The 22747-nt window shown below is 48.1% G+C and overlaps 1 protein-coding gene across 9 annotated transcripts in view; it reads left to right on the top strand.

Moving 5' to 3' along the window:
• RFX2 (regulatory factor X2) overlaps positions 1-22747 on the top strand; it is a 96374-nt gene that overhangs the window by 35696 nt on the left and 37931 nt on the right. For 4 of the 9 annotated variants that reach the window (XM_082455553.1, XM_082455552.1, XM_082455550.1 and 1 more), the window contains exons 2-8: positions 9936-10054; positions 12765-12904; positions 14471-14583; positions 17260-17337; positions 17575-17706; positions 19301-19380; positions 20804-21065. In XM_082455553.1, coding sequence (XP_082311679.1) covers positions 14479-14583; positions 17260-17337; positions 17575-17706; positions 19301-19380; positions 20804-21065 — 657 coding nt within the window. In that variant the 5' untranslated portion in view covers positions 9936-10054; positions 12765-12904; positions 14471-14478. Of the gene's footprint in view, positions 1-9935; positions 10055-12764; positions 12905-14470; positions 14584-17259; positions 17350-17574; positions 17707-19203; positions 19225-19300; positions 19381-20803; positions 21066-22747 lie in introns of those variants that run through there. The other 5 variants (XM_082455557.1, XM_082455556.1, XM_082455554.1 and 2 more) reach the window with 3 other exon arrangements.

Here is a 22747-nt window from a genome sequence, read left to right as displayed (position 1 = left end):
CAGTTAGATGTGGCCACCAGGCCGAGGGAGATGCCCAATGGCTCCAACAGCCCAGGGGCTTAGGAAACGCAGAAGCAGCAGCCATGTTGGGGGGAAGAAGCTCTCTTTTGGATTTGCTGAGGCACCGGAGCGGCGCCCAGGTCTGGGGGGCATCTGGAAATGGGAACTTGGCGCGGTGGGGAGAGGACCAAGAGGGGCCGGACCAGGGCCCGAGAAGACACTATCAGAGGGAGGAGGAGACCAGAAACGAGGGGTCAGAATCCCAAGGTGCAACCCAACCACTAGGGAGAGGTTTGTGACGACCCTGAAAGCCGGCCTCGAAGCCCCTGGGAGGAGGCAGTGGGGCCGACGTGAGGATGCAGAGGGAGGCGGCCTCCCACCCTGGACCAGCGCCGAAACTAAGGCCTGGGGCCCTCGGTGTAGCCCCTCCCCATACCTAGAGCAGAGCTGCAGCCCCCTCTGTGAGGGGCTGGGGAGTGAACCTCTCGGCTTTGCCATCCACGCGGCTCTGCCGCTGTAGCACGAAGGGCGTCATCAATAAGGAGTAACGGGGGCTTCCCCGGGGCTTCCCCGGCGGTCCAGTAGTTAAGACTCCGCGCTCCCAATGCAGGGGACGCGGGCTGGATCCCTGGTCCAGGAACTAAGATCCCACATGCCGAGCGGTGCAGCCAAAAAAGTCTTTAAAATTTTTTTTAATTTCAAAAAATAAACAAGAAGTAATGGGAGCTGAGGAATAGAGGGGTAGAAACATTGGGTCGGGATCCAGGGATCCTGGCCAGATGGAGGAGGACGTGGGCCGGGAAGGCGGGGGGAGTGGAGGGGGGGAGTGGAGGGCGGGATGAGACCAAGAGCTGGGGTGGAGAGGCTGTGTCAGAAAGTGGGGCGACAGGGGGACAATTTCAGAACGGAATCCCGGGATGAAGTTCTCTGTAGAGAAAAACCTGTATTTTGAGGGGTTTTTCCCCATATGCATGCATGCCAATATGTAAACATAGGGGTACCCCCCTTTTTTTACTACGAAGATCACTTGTTTTTCCCTGCTGGGACCCTGGACCTAGTCAACCTTCAGTTTAATAGAAAAGTATCTGAAGTAAGAAAAGGGCAACAGTGTCTTAGGAGTGTTTTGGGCCATTTTTTCTCACGTTAGCCTGTGCGGGGCGGGTGTGGACATGTGTATGCCTGTTTATGTATCTGTGTCCCCTATATGTTTCTGTGTGTGCATGTGTGTGTATTCGCGGGGGTGGGGGTGTGTTGGTACATGTGTATGGGTGTGCATGTGTGTGCGTTGGTGCATGTGTACATGTGTGTTTCTGTGTACGCGGGTAAGTGTACGACACTTCTCCGGCCCACTCTCCGGGGACAGATAAAAGGCCGATGTGCTGAACTTTGGGGTGCCCCCCACCCTGCCCAACCAGGGGAGAATTTCCATTTCCCGGAACCCAAGTCTAATGGCATTATTAAGTGATTACTAATAAGGTATAGAATCGGGGTGGGTGCCTGCCAGGAGCACATGTGTTGGGTGAAAGTGTCAGGGCAGCCTGGGTGGGGTTTTTTGGGGGTTTTTTTTAGAATTTTATTTATTTTTTTATACAGCAGGTTCTTATTAGTTATCCATTTTAGACGTATTAGTGTATAGATGTCAATCCCAATCTCCCAATTCATCCCGCCACCACCAGCACTCCCCCGCCACTTCCCCCCCTTGGTGTCCATACGTTTGTTCTCTACATCTGTGTTTTTTTAATTCACATTTTCCCCTGAATCTGTGACATTGTCAGTGGCAACTAAAATCAGACCACATCCCAGACAAGGTAACCATACCTCAGTTTGGACAATTTTTACGTTAGTAGTCAAATCATGTCTCTTTAAGAGGAAAGTAAGAGGGTGTTGCCACGTTACAGTGCGGCGGTGGGGGAAGTGGCTGTCCTTGGAGTTCAGAGGGGCCTGTCCCACTCGACCCCAAACCCTGGGACCATGGGACTGGCCGGGGACCTGGCTGCCTCCCACCCCCTGCATTGAGCTTAGAGCCCTCTGACGGCCAATTCCAGGGCTTGGGCCTGATCTTCTCTCTGCTGGAGAAAGAGGGAAAGCTTGGCTTCCAACAAGAAAACAGGAACAGAAGCCCAGTTCTTACCAAAGAAAAAGGAATTTGAATTCTGAAGATACTTCATTCCACAGGGACTCGGAGCCAACTCTGATCCTTCAAAGTCCATGGCTGCAAAAGGAAAAAAAAAACAAAACTGAAAATTAACTGAGGAATGCCAGGGCATCCAAAAGGTTTAGGCCAAGAGGGAACAATGGGTCACCCTTGATGTGAGTTGAAATTATGACTCTTGCAAAGAGTGGGTAGATTTTAAAGGGTCCAGTCGTTTCCCCCCTCCTTCTGGCCGGATTGCAGTGATTTGGTGCCCAGGTCACCACAGTGCCCTCTTTGTCACTGTCCCCATTCTCAACTTGTCTGTGAGTCCATTGTACTCGAGCACCGTTTGTCCAGCTCATTTCCCAGAGGCTGCGTGTTCCCTGAGAACAGAGCTGCTCAAGCGGGGCGACCCTGCCCCACACCCCAGAGATGCTCAGCAGTGCATCAGAGACTCAGGCTTGGGAGGTGCTCTTGGCATCTGGTGGGTGGGGGCCAGGGATGCCATCAGCACCCATAGTGCCTGGGCCAGCCCCCCCCAGGGAATGACCAGCCGATTGTGCGCAGTGGGGACCCTGCATCAGTGCCTACTGGGGGTGGTGCGTGGGAGTGTCCAAGAGAGAACGGATGTGGTTTCCACCATCATGGAGGGTTAAAGGGTCCACTTTTCAGCAAGGAGGAGATGGACATTTAGTTCTCCGAGCGTACGGGTCTCCTCTGGGTGCCTGGCGCTCAGCAGGGGCCACACGCCAGCAGGGACAGCGGAGAATCTAAACTCCATGTGGCTTGCTCCCTAGACCTGGCCTCAGACTGAAGGGCACCCAGGAGAAAAAAAGGGACCTGATTTTTCTGGTCCCCCTAATAACTCTGGGAATGTCAACACAAGCATCAGACCAGACCCCGGTGTTTGAAACAACTCGTGCTCTTGAGAACATTCTGCACTTGTCCCTTCTTGTCCATAGGGAAGAAATGAATTGCTTTCTTGGGGGCCAGTGAACCCAGGTGCCATCCAGATGCCACCAAGTACCAGCATAACATGAACCGATGTCCCGAGGAGGCGGCCATGTGTCTCTCCGCAAAGTAAAAGTAAAAGGCCTGCGTCTCCCCAGAGCGGAAGCTAACTGGCCAATCAGAACGAAGGGAACTAGAAACCCGCCAGGCCGGCTCTCCCCTAATTACCCAGAGATGACATGCTGCTTCCTAAATACCGACCAGACCTATGCGAGGCAGGTGATCCCTCCCCTTGGCACGGGGAGGAACGGGGAATAGAAAGGAGATTGCTTCAGGTCATGGTGAGTCAGCGCTGGACCAGGAACCAGGCCCAGAAATTGCCCTCAGCTTTTTCTGCATTTCCTTTCCTGTCATTACTGGTTACTAGGTAACCAGAGTATTCTCCCGTAAACAGAAGCCTCTTCCCTTTGTGCCCAGACAGCTTCATTCATGGAGGCCCTGATCCAGGGCTGCAGACCGCGGGTCTCTGCTTGGCCCCCTCACATACACTCAGGAACCCTCGCCCCTGTTCCTGCTGGTGGGTGTTTCTGGGCAGCGTCTCCAGAATGTCAGCTGTGCCTTCTAAACGCCAGGCTGGCCCAGGAGGGGAAGTGGCACCGTGGCCCTGCGCTTTTCCACTTTATTTCTCAAGTTTGCCCTTATCGTGGACCAGATGGCAAAGGAAATGTGCTCGGCTTATAAACAACACTCTGGGCGTGTCTCCGAGCACAAAGAGCTTTGGGCCAACCTGGCCAGGCTGGGCCGCGGGTCGTGTTCCAGGGAGCGGCCGCAGATGGAGTCAGAGGAAGAAGGCTCGGGTCCCGGCCTGGGGAAGAAAAAACAGGAGAGAGGACAAGTGACTGTGATAGAACAAGCGGGGAAGACAGCAACGGAATGATTCCTATCACAAGGTCAAGTTCAAGTTCAGAGCAGAAGTGCAGCCGCCCAAGGTGATTGGGATCACCGAGGAGCCTGACCCAGCTGAACAGGGAAAAGGAAAAGCAGAGGACTTCACGTTGCGTGTGGCTGCCGGCTGCCCTTGTCCTCACGGGCGGGCCACCTCCGCGCCGCCCCAGGGAGTCACCCTGATCCCGCCTCGCACCTTCCAGAAGGACTCCCGAAACGACTGGTCTCCTCTTCAAGGGCTGCTAGCCCAGCAAACCAGCACATGTGGAGAAAGGCAGAAGCTTGCGCTTATGCTTTGTGGCTGAAAGCTAATAGCCGGATGGGTTTTTTTGTTTAACTTTCTATTTTGGAAATTTCAAACATCAACAAAATCCACCCACAGGATAATGAACCCTGTGTAGTCACCACCGGGCCCTTAAGTTATCAGCATCCTGCATCTTGTACCACCTATACCAAAAACCGCTCCCCATCCTCTACTCGTTACTAAAGGTTTTTTTAGGTTAAGATTTACAGACCAGGAATTCCCTGGCATTCCAGTGGGTAGGACTCAGTGCTTCCACTGCCAGGGGCCCGGGTTCGATCCCTGGTCGGGGAACTAAGATCCCGAAAGCTGCACGGCGCGACCAAGAAAAAAAAAAAAAAGATTTACAGACAATAAATGTGCAAATCTTAGCTGTCCAGTTTGGACAGATGGATATTCCATGTAATGCACACCCTATCACATAGAGAACGTGACCACCCACCTCTCTCAGAGTTTCCCCCCATCCCTTCCTAAGTCAATCCCTGCACCCACACTCTTTCTGATTTTTTTTAACCTTGGATTAATTAGCTTTGCCCATTCTGTGTTATGTATATACTCTTTCGGATCCATCTTCTTTCACTCAGCGTAATGATTCTGAGATTCACCTATGTGTTGTGTTTATCAGTAGTTCATAATTTTCTGTCAATGAATAGTGTTCCCCATCAGCTTTTTGGCTGTGTGTGTGGGTGTGTTTAATGGTTGGGGGGTTACACTATGCATCATTAACTTAACACAGTCTGCAGTTTCTCACTCATTCTTCAGCTAATGTACATTGGGGTTATTTCTCCTTTTTGTCTAGAAAACTGCTACGAACATGCTTATACAAGTTTTTTTAAGACATATGTTTCCATTTCTCTTGGATAAACATCCAGGAGAGGAATTCTGGGTTAAAGGGTAGGTTTAACTTGCTAGAAAACTGCCAGATCTTTTTTCCACTGTGGTGTATCATTTTACATCCCCACAAGTGTGTGAGAGTTACAATTTCTCCATGTGCTCGCAACATTGGTTGTTGTCAGATATTTTTATTTTAGCCATTCTAGTGAGTGGCATCTCATTGCAGTTTTAGTTTGCATTTCCCTAGTGTCTGTCGAGGTTGAGTACTATTTCATATCCTTTTGGGGCATCTGTATGCCTTTATGAAGTGCCTATCCAAGTTTTTTGCCCATTAGGTTGTCTTCTTATTATTGAGTTGTAGGAGATTTTTATATATTGTGGATAAAAGCCCTTTTTATATACTGTGGATAAAAGTCCTTGTATTCCAGATACAAGTTATGCAAATATTTTCTCCCAGACTGTGGCTTACCAATTTCGGTTCTTAGTGAAATCCTTTAATGAGCAGAAGTTTTAAATTTTGATGAAATCTAATGTATCAAGTTTTTTCTTTTATGTTCATTACTTTCTGCACCCTGTCTAAGTAACCTTTGCTTACACCCCTGTTTTCTCGTAGTAGTTTTATAGTTTTAGCTTTTATGTGTAAGTCTGTGATCTAACTCAAAATCATTTTTGTGTATGGCGTGAGGTAGGGATCTAGGTTCATTTGTTTTTTTCTTCCCATGTGGATATATCGTTTGTTTAAGAGACTACCTTTCCTTGTTGAATTGCCTTGACACCTTTGTCAAAAATAACTGAGGAGGAAACGAGCTGGGGCTTCATTAGAAAAAAAAACAATTGACAACATAAGTATGGGTTATATTGGTTATATATTGCTGGATTTGATTTATTATTTTTTGTTATGATTTTTGCCTATGTGCTCATGAGAGATATTGGTCTAAATACTTTTCTTGTAATATCTTTATCAAGTTTTGGTATCAGGGTTTTTGCTGACCTCATGAAATGAGTTGTGAAGTATTCCTTTCTCTATTTGCTGATGGAATTTGTATGATAATTCCTTCTTCAGTGTTTGATATCATTCACCAGTGACACTGTTTGTGCCTAGAGGTTTTTTTTGTAGGAAGGTTTCCAATAATGTATTCAATTTCCTTGTTAGATGTATGACATGCATATTTCCTGTTTCATCTTGTGTCAGTTTTGGTGTGTAGTGTTTGTTTGATCTAAATTACTGAATTTATTGGCTAAAGTTGTTCATAATAGTTCCTTATTATCATTTTGATTTCTGTAAGATTTGTAGAGGTGTATCTCATTTCATTCCTGACATTGGCAATTTGTGTGTTTTTCTTTTCTCTTTCGTTCTTGTATAGGGAGTTGTCAATCTTTTCTTTTTTTTCTATGATTTTTTTAAAGATAAGTTTTAGGTTCACAGAAAAATTGAAAGGAAGGTACAGAAATTTCCTGTATATTCTCTACCTTTACACATGTATAACCTCCCCTATTATCAACATCCCTCACCAGATGGTACATTTGTTACAGTTGATAAACCCACACTAACAAGTCATTATCACCCAAAGTCCATACTTTACACTAGGGTTCACGCTTGGTGTTGTACTTTCTATGGATTTGGACAAATGTATGGTATTGTACAGAGCATTTTCACTGCCCTAAGGATCCTCTGTGCTCCTATCCATTCCTCCTTCCACCAACTCCTGGCAGCCACTGACCTTTTTACTGTCTCCATGGTTTTTCCTTTTCCAGAATGTCATATAGCTGGAATCATACAGTATGTATGCATTTACTTTCACTTAGTACAATTAACCCTTGAACATCACAGGTTTGAACCGCATGGGTCCACTTATTTGTGGATTTTTTTCAATAAATGCATAGTACAGTACTGCACAATCTTTGGTTGGTTCAATTATGCAGAAATGTGGATACGGAGGGCCGACTGTGAAGTTATACTCAGATTTTTGACTGCACGTGGAGTGGCGGGTATCAGTGCCCTTAACCCTGAGTTGTTCGAGGGTCACTGTAATGTGTATTTATGTTTCCTTCATGTCTTTTCATAGCTTGATAGCTCATTTCTTTTTTGAAGAAATTTCAGTTTTGGGAGTTGCCTCGTGGCCCTGTGGTTAGAATTCCAGGCTTTCCCTGCCATGGCCCGGGTTCAGTCCCTGGTCAGGGAAACAAGATCCTGCAAACTACGCAGCATGGCCAAAAAAAAAAAAAAACAGTAAAAAGTAAAAAGAAGGAAACAATAAAGGAGAAATTAATGAAATTTTTAAAAACCTCTCCAAACAACAGAGAAAATGAACCAAAGCAAAATTTCCTCAACACTGAAATTTCTTTTCTTTTTTTCTTTGTTCCCCCACCAGGGATTGAACCTGGACCCTGGCAGTGAAAGCACCAAGTCCTAACCACTGGACCACCAGGGAATTCCCCCTTCTTTTTACTTAATTTAAGTTTAATTTGCTTGTCTTTTTAAAGATTCCTAAGGTTGAAAACTTAATGATTAATTTTAAGCCTTTCTTTTAACATAAGTTTATAAAGCTAACCATTTCCCTCTAAGCGCTGCTTTAGATGCATCCCACAAACTTTGATATGTCATGTTTTCATTGTCATTTAGTTCAAAATATTTTAAATTTCTCTTATGGTTTATCCTTTGACCTGTGGGTTATCTTAGAAGCGTATTTTTTATTTTTTAATTATTTTGGCATTTTTCTGGATATCTTAGTGATCTCTAATTGATTCCATTATGCTCAAAGTACATACATGCTCTGTATAATTTCATTCTTTTGAAATGTATTGAGACTTGCTTTATGTCTCAGAATATGACCCATCTTTGGAATAGTTCATGTACATTTGAGAAGAAAGTGCAGGTTTGGGTGGTTGTGTTCTATAAATCTTAATTAGGTCAATGTGATTGATAGTGTCACTCAGATATGCTATATCTTTATTGGAACTTTTGTGTAGTTTCTATCAAAATAACTGAGAGAAGGGTGTTTAAAACCTCCAGCTATGATTACTTATTTATTGATTTTTCCTTTAGTTCTGTTTTGAAGTTGTATTACTAGGTGCACACACATCTGTAATGATTATGTCATCCTGATAAATTGATAATTTTATTATGATGAAATGTTCATCATTATCTCTAGTAATGTTCTTTGCCTTGAAGTCAATTTTGTCTGATCATTATAGCCAGTCTAACCTTCTTAACATTAGCATTTGCATGCTTACCTTTTTCTATCCCATTATTTTCCACCTATGTATGCCTTTATATTTAAAGAGGGTTTCTTTAGACAGCATATAATGCAATCTTGTCTTTTATCCAGGCTGACCATGTCTGCCTTTTCATTCAAGTGTTCACTCTATTTACATGTAATGTAATTATTAATATGTCTGGATAGAGGAAACCCATTTTGCTATTTGTTTCATCTGCTTTTTGTTCTTCATTTCCTGCCTTCTTTGGGGATAATCAGTTATGTTTAGTATTTCATTTTATTCCTCTATTAATTTTTTAGCTATGTCTTTTTGTATTTTTTAGAGGTTACTTTAGGGTTTACAATATGCATCTTTATCACAAACTAGGTAGAGTTAATATTTTACTACATCAGGTAAAATACAAGAACCTTGCATGTGTAATTCCATTTACCCTCCCATTCCATTGTGCTATTATTGTTATATAGATTATATCTACGTATATTATAAATCCCACAAGAGAGTTATAAATTTTTAAAAATAGATATAGACATTTTAAAGAAATTAAGAGAAAGAAAGAAAACAATACAGTCTTTTACAATTACCCACATATTTATTATTTCAAGTTATATTTATTCCTTCTTATACATCCCAGTTTACCATCTGGTGTTATTTCCCTCCATCCTGAAGAACTTCCTTTTGCATTTCTTATAGTGTAGGCAGCAAAATTTCTCAGGTTTTGTTTAGCATAAAGTGTCTTTATTTTCACCTTCCTTTTAAGAATAACATTGCTGGATATAGAATTCTGGGTTGACAGGGTTTTTTTCCCCAACACATTAAAGATGTCATTTCGTTGTTTTCTGGTTGCCATTGTTACTGATGAGAAGTTGGTTATCATCCATGCTATTGTTCCCTTGAAATATAATATGTAGTTTTCTCTTACTGCTTTAAAGATTATCTTTTTATTTATTTATTTATTTATTTATCTTAGCAGTTTAACCACAACACACCTAAGTTGATTTTCTTTGTATTTATCTTTCTTGGGGTTTGTTGAACTTCAGGGACCTGTAAGTTGATGTCTTTCACCAAATTTGAGAGGTGTTTGGCCATTCTTCAAATATATCTTTTTTTTCCTTTCCCATTCTCTCCTTTTCTTCTGGGATTTCAGTTACATGTATATTAGATTGCATGTTCTGTTTTTTGTGTTGTTTTTTTTTTCTTTAACTTTTTTTCTCTCAGTTCTTCAGATTGATTGATCTATCTTCAAGTTCAATGACTCTTCCTTCTGCCGTCTCTAATCAGCTGTGAAGCATATCCAGTGAAATTTCCATTTTAGTTATTTTGCTTTTCAGCTCCAGAATTTCTACTTGGTTCTTTTTTTTAATTTTCTCTTCCTCTGTTGAGATTCCCATACGTTCGTTCATTGTGCATATAACTTCCTTTAAATTCTTGAGCTTATTTTCAGTAGCTGCTTTATCTGCATCACCTGGATTATCTTGGTTTGGTTGTAATTGACTCCTTTTTTTTGTTTGTTTTCCTTGGGTATGAATCACAATTTCCTATTTCTTCTCATAGCTCGTGGTCTTTCTTGGGTCCTGGACATCATGAATGATATGTTGGAGAGTCTCTGGATTCTGCTGTGTTCCCCCCGATGGCATTTAACTTGGCTGGACTCAAACTCTGCCCCTCCTGCAGTGAGTAGCAGCTGAAATCTCTACATAGTTTTTTCATCTTTGAACTGCCAGTTTTTCTCCAAGACCCCCATGACTCCCCCACATGTGTGGCTTCTAGCCAGTTGGCTAAAGATTTGGGTGGACCCTATAGTCGGATTTGGGGCTTCACCCCCTGTGTGGCTCTATTTCTTCCCCCCCACACACACAACATTGTGAACTCTCTCCTCTGACACTTCAAGATGACCAGGCTGATGCTTTCTGCCACCCAAGCATTTGTGGACTGGGGTGTGCCACCAAGCAAAAAGCCAGAGTCACCAACCAGTCTGACAGTGGTCTTTCAAGGGTGGGCTCCCTGGCAGTGTCTGCCTGCTTTGGTCACCCTCCGGTGTCTTTAAATAGTTGCTTTAAAAAAAAAAAAAAATACTTTGCCCAGATTTTGTAGTTGTTATCTGCAGGAAAGTTAGTCCAACCAATTTGCTCCACCCTTACTGAAAGTCAGTGCTCTTTTGTTTGCCTTTTAAAAACCATTTTTTGGGACTTCCCTGGTGGTCCAGTGGTTAAGACTTCCCCTTCCAACGCAGGGGGTATGGGTTTGATCCCTGGTCGGGGAGCTAAGATCCCACATGCCCCAAGGCCAAAAAACCAAAACATAAAACAGAAGCAACATTGTAACAAATTCAATAAAGACTTTAAAAATGGTCCACATCCAAAAAATCTTTTTAAAAAAACATATAAAAGCCATTTTTTAAAAAAAACCTAAACTTTGATGTGCTCAGAGCCCTTGATTAATGGACCCAAATAAACATTTTTTCGGGAAACTGGATCAGCTTTTGTGCAACCTACAACCTTGATTATCTTAGGTGGTTGAGGAAGGATTCCACATTCTCCGTCGATGGGCCTGTTGTATGTTCATATATTAGAGCAGGCAGGCTGTCCCACACAGCGTCTGTCAGTCTGTCTGATCCTAGCGTCAAGGGATGAATCGGGGAGCAGAGCAGTCGGTCTCAAAAGGTCATTACCTTTTCCAGAAGAGTCGTAGTTACCCCTGAAATAACCAGGTAGATCGTACATTTTCTGAAACCTTTATGAACCTATTTGTATTTCCTAGCTGTACTGCCTCTTGAAATAATAATTCTGTGTATTATTATCTGTTTTACAAAGTGCTTTCATAGACTCTCACTATCTGAAATGCTATATGTAAATTTTTATAATTCGGTATCAGATGTAATACTAAGGCGTTACTAAAGTGTTCATTCATTTGATAAATATGTGTCAGCTGCCTGAGTTGTGCCTGGCACAGAAGCAGGACACCAAACCTTGCAGGATGCACCGTAGGGACCCCTGTGTGAGTTTCCTGGGGCTGCCATGCAAAGTACCACAGACTGGGTGGCTTGAAACAACAAAAAATTACCCTCTTAACAGTTCTGGAGACTAGAAAGTGTCAAGAGGGCCGTGATCCCTCTAGGGGAGGATCTTCCAGCTCTGGTGGCCCCAGCAAGCCTTGGCATTCCTTGGCTTGTAGCTGCGTCACTCCAGTCTCTGCCTCCATTGTCACATGGCCTTCTTCCTTGTGTGTCTTTTCTGTCTGTTATAAGAACACTGTCACTGGATTTAGGGCCCACCCTCATCCAGTATGATCTCACCTTAAGCTTTTGCTTGAGTACATCTGCAAAGACATTATTTCCAATAAGGTCACATTCTGAGATTCCACGTTGACATGAATTTGGGGGTGGTGGGGGGGACACTATTCAACCCACTACAGCTCCCCAAAGTGCTCTGTGCCCAAACTCCCATCCTAAGTTTTAAGGGCTACACCTGGCTTCTGGGGTTCTGGGATTCAATCAGTTTTCTTTATGACTTTGCAAGCTTCGGGAAGACCACTGTTGGCATTTCAGACCAGTGTCTGATACTTCCGTTTGTCTTTAAATGTCAACAGCTCCACCCTCCTCACAGTTTGAGTCGCCCTCCGGGGCTCCTCCAGTCCTGTCACGTTGGTGAGACGTGGCCACAAGAACTAGGCGCTGGATCAAGGGCCTGTGGCCTCAGGCTTTGATTCCAGACAGTGTAGTTTTTCTACCCACCTTCCAAAACCACATCACTTTATTAAACCCAAATTATATGGACCAGGGAATTCCCTGGTGGTCCAGTGGTTAGGACTCCACACTTCCATTGCTTGGGGACCCAGGTTCGATCCCTGGTCAGGGACCTAAGATCCTGCATGCCGCGTGGTGCAGAAAAAAAAAAAAAATTATATGGACCAGTGACCAGCAACCATGGCCTATGGGCCAAACCTGGCCTGTCGCCTGTTTCTATAAATAAAGTTTTATTAGAACACAGCTAGGATCATTGGTTCACACGTCAGCCATTTTTGCTCCTGTGCTATGATCGCAAAGTCTAGTAGTTGTAACAGAGACCAAGTGGGCCCAAAAGTATCTGGTCCTTTACAGAAGAAGGTTGCTGACTCTGGTCTAAACGATACACACTAAGCAGCGCGATAGACAGACAGTGCATGGTGGTCAGCAGTGTGTTAGACTCACTTGCATTCTGGAAGGTGCGTTCTGGCCACACTAAGCACAGCATGGGCCCACTGTCTATCCCAACACTCACAGGTTCTCCCTGTTTCCATAAGACTTCAACTGTGGAACAAGGGTCTGGTCTCAGCAAAGTCAGCCTGCTCACTTTCTCACCGGTGGATTCGTTTCATGGAGAGTTCTAATCCATTTCTTCCTAGTGCTGCTGAAGTTACCCGCTTCCTGGCTTCAGATGGGAACAGAGTGGTGCAGAGTGGGCAAAGGACTGGTTTAAAACGCTCAGAGAAAACCATAAACAAGAGACCTCGATTAAGCAGATTCCAGCAGGATAATTCCAAAGGTCAGTTCCATCAGGAAGGCAGAGAATGTTGGAGACCCAGGAAATGCATGATTGGAAATTCACACTCTCCTCCTCCTCCTCCTCCTCTCCCTCTTCCTCCGAAAGATTCAGAGAATGTAGGAGGCACCCTTCACCGCATGGCTCTGGGGACATCTGGTGGTGAGAACTGAGTCAAGGTCACGGGAAAGAGAAAAATGCCACAGGCACCGCCACGGTCCGTCCAGTGGCTCTTGTGGCACAAAAGGCATTTGGGAGGGGGATGGGGGAGTCCTGGGAGAGTCAATAAAGATGGGATTGAGCCAACACTCTCAGATCCAAGCAGACACACACATCTTTCTGCTTCCCTTAGGCAAAGTATTTTCATCTATTATCAGTTTATATTTTTTTAAAAAGGCTTTTAAAAAAATTCTCCACCCATTATTGGAGGTGGGGACTCTTGGGGCTGTAGAGAAACATATATCAAAGTTCTGGCCGTAGGTCCTGGGCACCGTGGTATGTGCCATGCTGTGCAGGCCTCCGTGGGGATCAGGAGCCGGGAGACTTCACTCCTGGGGGGATGTGCTCAGAGCCGCAGGCAGGATGGGACAGGGATGGGGACGGGTGTGTGCGAGCACGAAACCACCTCCTCTCTACGCAGCTTGCGGATTGCACTGCTTCTCCAAAGACTTAAGGTAACCAGTGTTTATTAAAAAGTGAAGAGGGTTCGACTTTCAGCATTTTCCCGGAGTGACTATCATCTGCCACTTCGTGCTGAGATTAAATGAATCTTTTGGTAGAGAATTTTTAAATTACCTTCTTGAAGGAGATCTACACCTGGCTGCAGAGAAATGTACTTGTCTGCTTTCTCATGGGCAAAGGAACAGAAGGCACTTTTTCTTATTGCTGAAATGCCTGAGGATTTTTCTCCAGCCCAAAGGAATGTGCCATTTCTTTCTCTGCTGTCACCTTTTTTCTCCCTTAACCAGCATTGAATCCATCCCCCCCCACCCCACCCCAGGGACACTGGGCAATGTCTGGGGACGTCTGCGGTGGTCACGACTGGGCGTGCTCCTGGCATCAAGTGGGTGGGGCCCGGGACGCTGCTTCACACCCCACAGGGCCCAGGACGGCCCCGCAGAACATGAATGACCCGCCCAATGGCAGCAGTGCCGAGGGGGAGACCCTGCCCTAGGGGGATGCGCTTGTAGTTTAGGGTGCGGTAGCTCCGCAGATGGCCAGCATCGACCAGGAGCTTTTGGTTTTGTCGGTAAATGAGTAAAGAAGTCGTATGAGCCCAATCAGATCGGAAAGGGGGAGCTGTTGTCCCCAGCGTTCAGGAATTCCTGCAGAGCTATTTTTTCGGGTTTATATTTGGAAAAACATCCCCTGCCCCCTCCCTTCTCTCTTCTTATGGAACAATTGTGCAACCTCTTCCCCCCTGCCCCTTCCTTACCTAGTCTGGCCAGGATCCTTGCATTTGGGCTTGGAAGACTGCAGGTCATTACCGCTCGCCTATCGTGTATGTTGCCTCTTTGGGCTTGGTGAAGACAGCCCTGCCCCACTCGCTGTCTCTCCGCCTCTCTTTAGAACTGAGCATGCAGAATTCAGAGGGTGGATCGGATTCGCCGGCTTCCGTGGCTCTGTGTCCCTCGTCGGCAGCCCAGGCGCCTGTGGCCCAGCCTGTGCCAGCCTCGCCGCAGGTAAGAGACCAGCCGCCTGCCGCTCGGGCCGTTCCGGGAAAACCAGCGCAGCCAGGGTGGGGACGCGTCCGCCTTGGTTTTGAAAAACATTTGAATCAACAGAGCGAGGAATCTCTCTTTTTCTGAGTTGACTTCTCAGCTCATGGCTGCTGCTGTTGAAATGCACCCTCATTTTCCTCCCTCACCCCATGTTATTAGACTTTTTCACTGTTTGTTTAAAAAGGTCCCACCAAGGAATCAATGATCCAAACTCAAAAAGAAAGCCCTTCCCCCACTTTGATTTAGTCCATTCTTATCTGCTAGTGGCAGTTTTCTTGTACATTGGAAATGACCCTTCTACGCAGAAAGTCTTTCTATCCATAAGGCAAAAGAGAAGTGAGAATTCTTAGGATTTGGTTCATTAATTGAATCTAGTATTAGAATCGGTATATTCTTTAAAATTTGCAGAGAGAGAATTTTCACATTAAGGCTCTCCCAACTTCTAGATTTCTATAGTGGATTGAAATACACTACTAAGTAGACATAAACATAAAGTTAGTGACATAAATCTACCAGAAACCGAAGGTAGCAGAACAGACCGAAATCATAGATATGGGCAGAGGTCCACTGTGGCCACGTGATCATCTGTGATTTACAAATCTAAAAGTTAGGAGCACAACAGAAAGAATTGATTATGGCAAAAAAACAAAAAACAAAAAACCCCAAAAAACGTAATTCAGCAAAAGCCAAAAGGCAAACATCAAAGCCGTTTATTCCGTTTAGAATGTGTAGTCGGACATGTTTAGCATTTATTTCTTGGAAGTGTGGCCGCCCCAGCATGGGTGCCAAGAGGGCGTGATCACTTGCAGTTGTGGTCTAATTGATTGTTTCCTTGCCCACTGAGCCTGATGCATGAACCCTCCACCCCGTGCTTCCTGGGGTCCCTCTCACCAAACGCCCGTCTCAGGCGCCCCTGGGCCTGGGTGGCGGCTGCCTTCACTGTAGCGGCTGCAGGCTGACTGGTCCCAGGGTCCTGCCATGGCCACCGTGTACAGCCCAGGCTCCAGGGCTCTGGTCCCCGCTGGAGGTGGGCCCAGCCCCGCACCCCTGCCTCGATGGCTGTGTCCCCGCCCCCGTCGGGCACCTCTCTCGCCTGCAGGCTGCACTGCACTCCCCGGACAGTGGGCACCCAGTTCATCCCCAGTGAGGGCTGATCTGGCTCCCGCTGTCCCCGTGATGCCCGCCTCCTGCTTCCCCTCTCAGCCCTGGCCACCCGCCAGGACTTCCCACCACACTGGGCGTGTTCTGCCGCCAGCCCCGCCAGGCTCCGAGCGCTGGCAGCGTAGCCAGTGCCACTGAGGAACTGAGTTCTGCAATTCATTGAAATCGAAGTAAAGTTCAGTGTCCACAGAGCTACACAGCTAGTAGCTTCCGTACTGAGCAGCTCTGCTTTGGAGTGTGTGCATGCGTGTCCTTAATATTCTTCTTTATTTATTTGAGGCGAAATTCGCACGACACAAAATTCACCATTTTAAGGTGAACAGTTCAGTGGCATTTAAGACACTCACAATGTTTTGCGACCTCCACCTCTATCTAGTTCCAGAACATTTTCATCCTCCAAAGGAGAAACCCCGTCCCCATGAGCAGTCACCCTTCATCCCTCTCCCCCAGCTCCTGGCAACCACGAATGCACTCTCTGTCCCTGTGGATTTGCCTGTTCTGGACGTTTCATATAAATGGAATCACACACTGTGTGGCCTTTGGTGCCTGGCTTCTCTCACTGAGCATTATGTTCTCAAGGTCCATTCACATTGTAGCGAGTGTCATTGCTTCTCTCCTTTTTCTGGCTGAGTGATGTTCCCATGTGGGTTTATCCATCCACCGTATTGATTTCTGTACCATCTGTGTTCTCTTTGTCTTTGAAGGGCCGAGTGTGTTGAATTCTTATTAGTACAGCGGTGTTTATAAAGCCAAGCCCCGCAGAATCACCACAACTGGTGATACTTAGGGTCCAAGTGGGACAATCGCAGAATCACAGTTGATGACTTCCAAAGCCCAACCTTTACAGAAGCAAAGCGCTCCTATTCCTCCCTCACCTTGAAGGGTACATTTTGATCCTTCATGTTTTCCTAGCTTTGTATGTCCAAGCAGTCCTCCAGGCCAGGTGACAAAGCCACACTGGGAAGACGGCTCAGGGACCCAGAGAGCAGTCATGGAGCCCAGGAGGGGCCTGGACTGAGTCTGGGTTGTAGAACTTCTGATGCTGAGGCCGCAGGACATCGACCTGGCCTTGACCATTCTAGGCTTCCTGTTCCCTCGTGTGTAAAATGGGGGCAGTCCAGGGGTTCCTGGGAAACGGTGGGGTGTGACCCAGCTCGTCCGGCGGAGGAGGTGGTGTGGACGACCGGCCTCGGCATCCAGCTCTCAGGCCATGTCACCTTGATGACTACCGACCCCAAGGAGGCAAAGCTGCTGGGTGTGTGTGTGTGTGCGCGTGTGTGCACGTGTGCTCGGGTCCCCACTGTGCCCGCCTAAGTCAGCCTGAGCCGCGTGTGTGTGCGCCCGCCTCTCCCTTCCTACCCGTCCCGCTATGTTTCCATAAAGCGACAGTGGGCGCGGTCGAGCTGGCTGTGACCTGTGTTTGTTTTCAGGACTAACCTCTGACAAGCCTAAATGTCCTCTTTCCTTCCATTTTAGAGGGTGTTGGTCCAGGCAGCAGGCTCGGCTCCCAAGGGGGCTCAGATGCAGCCCATCTCCCTCCCCAGAGTGCAGCAGGTGCCACAGCAGGTAACCACAGCACAGGTGACTCGGGACGAGGTTGGCATGTAGCACCCTGGAGCCCTGTCTAAACGATGATGCATGCTTTTCTGTTGTCGCTGTTCCTTTTCGTTTGATGTGTTCAGTTCCCTACCAGAAAGTTCTTTTGGAAGCTGTGTTTAAAAAAAAAAAAAATCTTTTGCTGCAGCTAGGTTGCATCAAGCGAAGAAAGCTTACGATCTTTCATTCATTCAGATATTCAGCCTTTGGGGCGCAAGCGAGCCCCTAGATAGAGCACGGGGTGCAGCGGTAGACACGCAGGCAGATAGCGGAGGTTTCTGGATTGGAGGAGCATGGAGCCCCCTGGGGAGGCAAACTCATCCGCAGGCAAGTGCTGGGCCCTCAGACGGGCACTTCTTGTGAAATTAAATGATTTGAGAAGAAAGCTTGAATGCGTGGGCTCACCAGCCAAATCGCAGCCCAGATCATCAGCTCAGACAGGCAGTGTGATCTGAGCAGGGGTTGGCAAACCTTTTCTGGAAAAGGCCTAATCGTACATTTTTCTTTTTTGGCTTTGCAGGCCAGATGGTCTCTGGCACAACCGTGCAACACTCGCAAAAGTCATAAAGGAATGGTGTGGCTGTGTGCCAATAAAGCTTTATTTATAAGAACAGGCGGGCCAGATTTGACCTGAGGGCCAGAATTTGCCGACTCCTGCTCTGTAAAATGCTGAATTAAAATTCGTTCAGGCTCCTGCCTGAAAGGAACCAGGAGCATAATATGGAGATGGCGAGACCCCAGAGGACATACCTCTGTCTTTGAGGGGCTCCTGCCGAGATTAGTAGGGTGTTTAGAGATGTTTGCCTGGTGCTGTGTGATTTTCGGGGTCCTGGGGGAGAAGCGAAGGCATGGGGGTTGGGGGGGCAGCTAGCAGGGAACCAGCGGCCCTGCTTTAGCTCCTTGAGGGAGGGGCGACCACGACTTCTATGATTCCAGAAGCTTGCCCTCCTCTGTGGGGCTGGGCCTGTGCCCGCTGTTTCTCCTGGGCCACCCGGACTTTGGGGCTGACCTCTGCATCTTACCCAGTCCGCTAAGACGAAGGGGGTTGTGTGTGTGCATGTGTCCCCCGGGTTGGGCTGTCCTCAGAGGTGGGAATCGGCCCTGTCCTGCTGCTGCATGAGAAGCCCTACAGAGGGGGCACGATGAGACCGGCCCTTGATTTTCTCACCCCCAAGCAAGGTTGAATCAGGGACCTGCTAAGCCTCTCTCTGCGGTGGGGTCCCGAAGTTCTGCACACAGAGCTCTGGGCCTCCACCAGCAGGGCCCGAGTCCCTTGGGGGTCATCAGCTGAGGCTGTGAACTGACTGACGAGGGAGGGGTCTTCCCACCGGCCTCCTCCCTACCCCCCACCGCCCCACTCCAGGCACAGTGCCCGTGCTGATTCTGCTCAGACCTTCAGGGTCTCTTGCAGCGTGGCTCCCAGGACCCCGACCCCGTTGCCCGGGATGGCCTCCAGGGCCACCGAAAGGAGTGGCAGGGGGGCGGTGGAGCGTATGAGCAGCTTGAGCCCCCTCCCCTGCCAAGGGGCCGTGGGGGGATCGGGCGCTCTGAGGTCCGCATTCCGTCCACATCTCTGGCGTCTGCTGTCCAGCAGGACTGGCCCCTCTGCCCAGTGGCCAGAAGACCGCAGGCATCCCCCCAGCCCTGCTCTGCACCTTTGCTCTGAGCTGGGCTCCTCCCTGCACAGAATAGGGGCCCAGACCCGCTGCAGTTCCATTTCCGTTTGGGCTCATCCGGAGTACGTGGCCTTGACGTGACTGTCTCTCCTGGCTTCTTTCTAGAAGTGCCAGCTGGGGGCAGGACAGCCGTGATGCGGTACTAAGTGTTCACAAAAGGCAATAGGAGGTATTTCTGCCTGAATAATCTGGAAATCCTGAGCAAGGAGACTCCGTGTAACACCAAGTATCTGCTGTTTTTTCAGGTCCAGCCCGTGCAGCACGTGTATCCCCCCCAGGTGCAGTACGTGGAAGGGGGGGACGCCGTCTACACCAACGGATCCTTGTACGTGGTGTCCTCCCCCTCCCCCGAAGGGGCCTCGCAGGGAACCAGCTGTAGGCCACATCCCACCCTTCTTTCACGACGCCCACTGAGCTCCCTTGGGGATGTGTTTACACAAAATCCTTTCCCTTACCCTTCGGGTGATGTGTCCCAACTATTAACAATGGCATAAGGACATCACAGCCTGGTGGAGATTTCAGAAATCACAGACTGTTATACTTTTACTTCTAGAAAAGGCAGTCTTTAAAAACAAAAAAACAAACAAAAAACAATCCACCTTCTAAGTCTGAAGACATCCTTTGCAATCCAGAAACCGTGTCCATCCCTGCTTTTTCATCCTGGCCTCTGTTAACCTCTGGCTCTTTCTGATGTTGGTAAAACTTGATCTTCCATTTGTCAAGGATGTCTAGGGTCTTCTGCCTTCAAACTCCGTGATGCTTGGGGCAGAAAATGATGCGTTTCCCGGAAGCTCACTGCGCTCGGGACGCGTGTCCTTTTGCTTGTTTCTGCCTCTGGTTTCCACGACTCCCGTCCTGAGGGCACGGGAGGGTTTGGTCGTGGTTAAAGAGATGTGGTTGCTGGAGTCGTGGGTGCCCGCAGCACAACACTGAAGGCATGACACACACTGACCCGAGGAGCGCGTGTGAAGCCTGTGAACCCCCAGCAGGCTCCGGGGGACCCCCGCAGCAGCATCCTGGTTTGATCGCACTGCGGTCAGACAGGACGCCCCCCGGGGGTCGGAGAGGCTGCCCTGTCTCCCAGAGGGGCCTTCCCTCAGTCACCCCTGAGGAAGAACCCCTACTGACCGCCTTCCACTGCGGCCGGATGTACATCAACCGACATGGTTAATGATTTGATCCAGATGTTAAAGGATTTCAGACAAATTCTTGGAATCCCTTAGACATTCTTTTTATTATGCAATTACATTTTTTTAAAAAAAACTTTCTGGTTTGAAAGAACTAGAGACTCACAGGAAGTTGCAAAATTAGCCCAGAGTCCCTTGTACCCTTCACCCAGCCTCCCCACCCCCGGTGGTGACATCTTCTATGACTGCAGGATGGTATCAAAACCAGGACACCACATCGGGCCATATTCAGCTTCACAGCCTTTAGGCGCACTTGTGCACACGAGTGTGTGTGTGTGTGTGTGTGTGTGTGTACAGCTCTACGTGGTCTTATCCCAGGGGTAGACCTCCAGTAACCAGGGTCAGGTACAGCCCTGCTCCACCCGCCAAGCCCCGCCCGCGTGGAGTGCAATTTGCACGTGCGGTTTGTAAATGACCAGTGGCTGAGGGGTCAGCCGGGATCCCGAGTGCTTTCGGAGACCACGGCTGTGAACTCGCTGTGTTGACAGCCGTGTCTGACTTAGACACGTGCTCGGCGCCGTGGTGTCCGGCGTTTACGTGAAGCCTTCTCTCTCCCGCCAGGCGGACGGCGTACGCCTACAACCCCGAACCCCAGATGTACGCCCCCAGCAGCTCCGCGTCGTACTTCGAGGCCCCGGGCGGTGCCCAGGTGACCGTGGCAGGCTCCTCCCCGACCGCAGTCCCCGCCCACAGCATGGTGGGCATCACCATGGATGTCGCGGGCAGCCCCATCGTCTCCGGCGCGGGAGCCTACCTCATCCACGGGGCCATGGACGGAGCCCGGCACTCCCTGGCGCACACGTCCCGCTCATCGCCCGCTACGGTATGTACGTCCCAGGCTCTCGGGGGCAGCAGGTTAGGCCCTGAATAGACTCCCGGCAGCAGCAGGCACGGTGAGTAGAAGGCAGCCGGGAGCACGGGCGTCGGAACCCCACCGGCCTCCGACAAGCGCCCCCGTCTTTGAACCTCGGGTCCTCCCGTAGTAAAGACAGAGGGTAGATGGCTGTAGCCGGCGCTGGGAGCGTTGCAGGTGGGGAGGCAGCTCAGTGCTGGGAGGTGCTGCCGCTGGTGCTCCACCGTGACCGTCCTCATCGTCATCAGCCTCTCCCAGGCGGAGACCAACCCATCCGCGCCAAAACTGGGCTGAACCCAAGCAGAGCTGTACTGGACCGGTACCCCACACCTCTGTCCAAAACGGTGGCTTACCTCCTTTAAAGATGTATCTGCTTTGAAAACTCTATTTCCCATATTTACTCTTATTTTTTTAAATTAGCACAGAGTAAAGTGGACGGTGTGGGCTGCACAGACCCATGAGTTTTGACGCACGTACAGACTCGGGTATCTGTCCCCGCATCAGTACACAGAATGGTTGCATAAGCCCCAAAACTCCCCCGGGTGTTTCTTGGTAGCCACGACCTCCTCTCACCCTCAACCCCTGGCACCCGCGGGTCTGCTCTCCGTCACTGTACTTTTGTCTCTGGGGGGATGCCGTATAAAGGGGATCATCGAGGAGACACCTTTTGTGACGGGCTTCTTTCACCCAGTGTGGAGCCTGGAGATCCCGTCCAGCTGTCCTGTGAGTCAGTAGTTCCTTCTTGTTGCTGAGTCGTGTTCTGTGACCCTAACGGCTCGTTCATCCATTCACCAGCTGCGGGGCCATTTGGGCTGTTTCCAGTTTTTCGTGATTGTGAATAAAACAGCTAGAAGCACTCTCATGTATAGACACATGTTTTCCTTTCTTTGGGGTCAGTCGATACCTACGAATGGGATTGCTGGCTCCTACAGTAAGTGTATGTTTAACTTTATCCGAAACCACCCGTGTTTTCCCGGGGGACGGGACCATTTCGAGCTCCCCCAGCCAGGTGTGAGTTCCTCTCGTCCCACCTCGTCACCAGCATTTTTTGTTGTCAGGTGTTGTCAGCATCTTTCTTTTTAGCCATTCTCATCGGTGTGTGGTGTTATCTTACTGTGGTTGTCATTTGCATTTTCGTAATCCCTAACGATGGCAAGCACCTGTTCAGGGGCTTTGCCTTTCATGTATGTTCTTTGGTGATATGTCAGTTGAAGTTTGTTTATTTTTTTAACTGTGTTGTTTGTTTTCTTACTGTTAATTTTGAGAATTGTTTGTATATTCTGGATACAAGTCCCCTACCGGATATGTGATTTGCAAATATTCTCTCCCAGTCTTTAAAGTGTTTTTTTCATTCTCTTAGAGTGTCTTTTGGGGACTTCCCTGGCGGTCCAGTGGTTGAGACTCCACGCTTCTCCTGCAGGGAGCCCAGGTTCGGCCCCTGGTTGGGGAACTAAGATCCCGCGTGCTGTGCTCTGCAGCCAAAAATTTAAAAAAAAAAACAAACTAAAAAAAAAATTTTGTTTTAAAGCGTCTTTTGCTGAGAAAAAAAAAATTTTTCCCGATAATTTTGATCAAATCCAATTTAGCAGTTTTTCTTTTTTGGAAAGATCGTGCTTTTGATGTCATGCCTGACAACTCTTCGCCTGTCCCGA

The sequence above is a fragment of the Balaenoptera physalus genome, assembly GCF_965194825.1.
Source record: "Balaenoptera physalus genome assembly, chromosome: 3".
Lineage (NCBI taxonomy): Eukaryota > Metazoa > Chordata > Mammalia > Artiodactyla > Balaenopteridae > Balaenoptera > Balaenoptera physalus.
Note: the sequence above shows the minus strand (reverse complement) of the source record. Positions and strands in the feature narration are given on the sequence as shown.